The sequence below is a fragment of the Austrofundulus limnaeus genome, unplaced genomic scaffold, assembly GCF_001266775.1.
Source record: "Austrofundulus limnaeus strain Quisiro unplaced genomic scaffold, Austrofundulus_limnaeus-1.0 Scaffold276, whole genome shotgun sequence".
NCBI classification, from domain to species: Eukaryota; Metazoa; Chordata; class Actinopteri; order Cyprinodontiformes; family Rivulidae; genus Austrofundulus; species Austrofundulus limnaeus.
In genome coordinates, this window is record NW_013952678.1 from 599,129 (window position 1) to 604,653 (window position 5,525).

General features: G+C 39.2%; 1 protein-coding gene across 1 annotated transcript; it reads right to left on the reverse strand.

Moving 5' to 3' along the window:
• Positions 1-2,675: 2,675 nt before the first annotated feature.
• Positions 2,676-5,512, reverse strand: LOC106526447 (uncharacterized). The gene is made up of 5 exons (XM_014021060.1): positions 5,432-5,512; positions 4,806-4,915; positions 3,960-4,060; positions 3,668-3,784; positions 2,676-3,586 (listed from the first exon to the last, which is right to left on the reverse strand). The coding sequence occupies exons 1-5, from the start codon at positions 5,500-5,502 to the stop codon at positions 3,131-3,133; spliced, it is 855 nt and encodes a 284-aa protein (XP_013876514.1). The 5' UTR covers positions 5,503-5,512; the 3' UTR covers positions 2,676-3,130.
• Between the last annotated feature and the right edge of the window lie 13 nt (positions 5,513-5,525).

Genomic DNA, 5,525 nt, shown 5'->3' on the forward strand with positions numbered 1-5,525 from the left:
GATGATGAAGAAATTAAGAAACTAATATTAAGTTCTTTTTTCTACTGAAGTGAGAGAAAAAAAGGCCAAGCTTTGAGTAGAAGTGCACCCAACTACTGTATATCTAGCTGGTAACGCTCAACCTCATGCACAAGCTCTAGGTCCAGTTACATTCCATGTCCCCAGCGCTAGTCTATGCTACCAGGAAACAGAATGGCCTGGGACCCACCATTGCCTGATACCAGACATGCGCTGCACCCCTGCAGGTGGTGGGTCCACATGGAGTTGGCCTCATGTAGTCCTTTCAGACTTGACCCGACCGAGCCCCAGAAGACAAGGCTCGACCACCAGGTGCTTACTTGTGAGCTCCCTGCCCCCAGGCCTGGCTCCAGGGAGGTGCCCCGGTTTCCCTTCTCCAGACGAGGTTTCCTGATGCAGTTGATGTTCCCTTTCATCAAGAGTTCTGCACATTTTTAATCTTCCTTAACCACGCAAATCTCACTGATATCACAGATCTCTTTTGCAAGTTAATGTACACTATTTTTGTCTGTAGGAAGAAAATCAGAGTACCTGGAGAAAACCCACACAGGCATGAGGATTACGTGCAAACACCACACAGAAAGACCCCAGATCCAAACCTGGGATTGAACCCAGGATCTTTTTGCTGTGAGATCTCAGTGCTAACCACTGTATCATCATACTATATAAGATAGCCACCGCAGCTAAATGACCTTGGTCAACGTAAAAATGGCTACAAATCAGTCAGTTTTATAGATGTTAACATTTGATGTGGTAGTAGCTGAGAGTCATTCACAACACATTCTCTGACRTCACGTAATATTGCATGATATTGTGCGTTATTTTCCAAAACTAAAACAGCTACAACTCCATCACTTCTCAACAAAAGATCACCTTAGTTTAACACTATGTCATGAAAGGCAGCAAGGGATATTTATTCCTCGAAAAAATGTCTTAAATTAAACTAAAATCAGTACTTACAGTCTAATTCATTGTCTTTGTCCACAAACTTCAGAGAATCGTTTGGGTTTGTAACACTTCTGTGGAGCCGAAGCYAGAGTCTGTGTCGGAATCTGAATCGGAGTCGGAGTGGAGCTGTTTGATCCCATTTCTGCTGAATCTCATGTGGAAAAACAAACAAAAAAAATAAGCGTAAGAGGAAATAAAGGGAAATAAAAGGAAATAAAGTTAGAGAGACCAGATTGAGATGGACATGTCCACAGGAGGGACAGTGGGTTTATTGGTAGAAGGATATTAGAGATGCAGCTGGTTGGGAAAAGACAAAGAGGAGACATAGAGGAGAAGGAGGACAGAGAGAGGAGGAGGAGGAGCGATCTCTGATGTTTTAACTTCAGGAGCACAGCTCTCAGTCAGACATGAGTTTGTACAGCAACATGAAATTCTGTAAACTGAAACAAGACAAAAGCATCTTAATTGTATAAAAAAGATTGCACACACTCGATTTGAGCAGATTTTCCAAATCAAATAAAATATGTTCATTAACACAACTGCAGTAAAGTACACCAATAAAGGTAGAACCAGATAAAAAAAATTACATCTGAGTTCCTTTAAAAACATTTTGCACAGAGAGGTGAATGACAAGTCCTCRACCTGTCTGCTGGGGTTTAACACCMCTGATGGTATTTTAGGTGATTTCCAGATTTAACCTGACCTGACAGCTGAGGTCTGGTTAAACAAAGAAACACACCAATACAGGAAGTGAAAAGAAATGACATCATACTGTTCATGGTTTGTGCCAAACTTTGAACTGACTTCTTGGTTTGCATTGTTTTCATTTTGATCTGAGGAAAACCAGCTGACCAAGGACTTCTGAGAAATGCAGACCTTATTGTAAATCATGCTGGTAAAGTGAGTATTTTCATAAAACCAATAAACATTTGAAATTTAGTTAACCTTGAATCAGAAAAACTAAATACTGATAAAAATTGTGTTTTGTAAAATAAATTCTTATTTTACAGCACAGATTATTGGTGAATAATCTGAACTTTATTTATAAATGAACAGAATCCTGGTTTAGTTTAGGGTCAAATAGCTGTTTTCTTGATCCTGTGTTTGATCAGATCAGCGTTAGGTTTAAAAAGAAAAAAGATAAATTGCAGAGAGAATAAAACTGATTCTAATTCTGTGATGCAAAAGGAGTAAAGCAGGAAATCAAAGAAAAACGAACACAGATTTCTCATTTTAACAAAAAATCCTTTAATAAAAAATATAAGTGAAATAATAAACTACAACACAGGGATGTGGCACATTTTCTGTACAAACATGACTCAGCTGAAATATTTAATAAATTCACAAAGTTCTTGCAAAAGGATATTTTTACTTGAAACAAGCTCCAAACTTAAGGGCCTTTCATTTAAATAAAAARGTCATTCATATTTATAGAAATAGCTGTCAGCTGATTCTTTTTGTGATGTTTATTGATGCTAAAGAATTGCAAATGCAACTAAGATTTTATGAAAATCACTGGTTTTGTAACAATGAGCATTAAAAAATGATTGTTCATCACTATTWTAACATGTGMATAATGTCTCTTATCATAGATTATATTAAATATAGTTATAGAAATTTGTCCAACATTTAAAGATAACTTGACAAATTTAAGGCTTACTCTGAAAGAAAGAGATCCAGATTGCACAACTGTTTGAATCATGTAAAGGTTGAATTTTAAATTWATTTGACAAATGTTCTCCAGCTGTCAAACCACAAAACATTTATTTAACTTTTAAATTAAAAAACAGCAACATTAATAGTAAGCCTACCAGCAGTCAAAGCTAGACTCTTCTAAGTAAAAACAACAAACAAACAAACAAAAAAAAAACCATGCAGTTAGTGTGAAATATTTACAACCAATGTAGGTGAAACTGCATCTCAGGAAAAGAAACAGGACGAGGAGCAACTTGCTGCACTGTTTTAGCAGGAAAAGGCAGGCATGTCAGGAACGGTTATAATTTACACAAATATAAACTGTCGTAACACTAAAGAGCATAAAACCTTGTCAGTGTTTCATGTTCAGAACACAATGCCTTCTGATTATRGAACATTTCAACAGAYGAGCTTCTTTTCCAGGGGTTAACAAACAGAACTCAGAGGAATTTTCTCGCGGGACAAAGCGTTATTTCTTTTTCCACACAGGGACTGAAGTCTGTCTGGGGGCGACGCCGCTGGTGCAGGGTTCTGAGAGGCGACTTGTTTTTGAGCACTCGGCAAAAGTTTTCAGGCACACGAAACAAAACTTGATCTTGCATCGAGGACAGGTGAGGTGTTTGCAGTGGGTTTGTTTGTGCTCCAGCAGCGAGCCACAGGTGGGACAGGCTCGGATGGAGGGGCACATGGTGGCCACTTTCACGGGCGCAAAGAYAATGTCCGGGCAGGTTTTCAGCGTTACCAGAGCCGAGTCGCAGCAGCCGGTGTTTCCACAGCGGTCTGAGCGAGGCTTTCGGCCTTTCCACTTCCTCAGACACTGCCAGCAGAACTCATAGCAAACTCCTTTCTTTGCCGTGCAGACTTGGCAGAGGACACAAAGATTAAGCTCGCTCTGTCTCACAGTTCGRGTCTGACACTGAGGACACTGAGAGGTGGAACAGTGAAGCCATGTGGTTAGCATGCAGAACAAGAAATATTCAAAAGAAGCTGCTAAAATGAGACKTACCTTTCTGCTCTCAGCAGAATTGACAGCCATGGTTTTCTCAAAGTGTTTGATCTCCTCGGGGGTTAGGAGAGCCATTTTACGGACCTCCGCGTAAGACCACTCAGCACCACAACCAAACTGTCCACACACAAATTTAGTTTCACCCTGTAAAGTGTTGAATTTTTTAAATAATTAGAGTCACATTTCAATTACAAGCCTTTACAAAAACAAGGGTTTGAAAGTGTAAAACACATTTCCGGCGCTCTTGTCAGCATGTTTTCATGTGACCACATGACGTTCATCACGTCAGTACCTGTTCCAGCTGCTGGAGACACCATTTTGTGAGAGACATCGGGGTCACAGCGTGACCACAGGACATCTGAGCTCTCAGAGACGGGAAGCCTTCACACAAAACTGAAGAGAAACACAGCAAATATTATGCAATAGCTATGAGTCAAAGTTTTATATGTTGCTCAGSTAGTCCTCCTAAACTCAACTAGCTGGGGGAAATTAAACCTGCACAACAAGCAATGGTTTAAGATCAGGAGAATAAGGATGCTTTTGCATTCACAAGGTCTGCATATTTACATTAGCCCATCTGGAACACAAAGACCTGGGGTTCTATTTTGGACAGGCTGACAGACGTTGGCTCAGTGGTCTGGTTGTACTTGCAACACAAACAAGCTAACATTAGTTAGAAAAAAATATATATAAGACCTAAAAGCTAATCTCTTTGGGGATAAAAAAAGGTCTAAGTTGAACAAAGTTTAAAAAAATGTGCAGCAGAAAATGTTATCAAGATGCAGGCTCTCAGGAGGTTATGTGGTTACAAAATTATATAAATGTCATTTAACTAAAATGTTTCAACTGGTTGTGACTGTGCTTTTTTTCAATATCAACAGTGAAATAAAAACTAAACTAAAGCTTAACTTCCGTATATCAGTAATTTTCAAATGGTTTTGGTTTTCTGAAATCCTCTTCTGTCTTTTGGTTTTGGTGAACCACCCTAAGATTCTTGAGGCCCCCATCTGGGCCCCCTTTGAAAACTTTCTGGAGGCACACCTGTAGAAGGAACCCACACTATTCCATTAGACTGTACCCAGTTTTAACTAATATAAATGGATTTTTTTGAGTAAATAGTCAAGTAGAAGCTGCTTACAGTCTAAATCGTCCTCTCTGTCGACAAATGTCAGCGTGGTATCTTTTGGGTCGTAACACTTCTGAGTCTGGGGAGTCGAGTTAAACATTCCCATTTTTCTGTGCATCGATCTAATGATGGAAAAAAACASAAACATTAAACATTTTCATTTTCAGGAGCACAGCTTTCAGTCACACATTGGTGAGAACAGCCAATTTTAAATCATTAAAAGTCAAACAAAGTTGCTCAGATCTGATACATTTAGGTTGCGCTTGAACACATCTTTTTTGTATCTGGTGCTGTGCGAATTTCAGTTCCCCTGTGAAAATCTGTTCCCCCTAGTTGTTAACCTTTTGAGGGAATCACTACGTACTACGGTGTACATTTTAGGACATCCTCAGTTTTAGTTGTCAGTCATCAGTTGTCAACAAAAAAGTTCTCCGTTTTAGTTGTCAGTAATCAGTTGTCAACAAAAAAGTTCTCCGTTTTAGTTGTCAGTAATCAGTTGTCAACAAAAACTCTGTTAGTCTCACTGGTCAGTTTCAGTTTCATTTGTCAGTTTTCCTTTTTACTTGTCACTTTTGAGATGAAGTGCTTTTGAACAAATGCTTCTATCTCTGTTATCAGTTTATTTATTTATTATTTACATTTTTTTGGCGCCTTCTGGAACCTGATCACCGCTACTGCCTATTGGAGCTGACGAGACGTGGGGCCGCATCTTAGAATGGTCGCCCGTTCCAC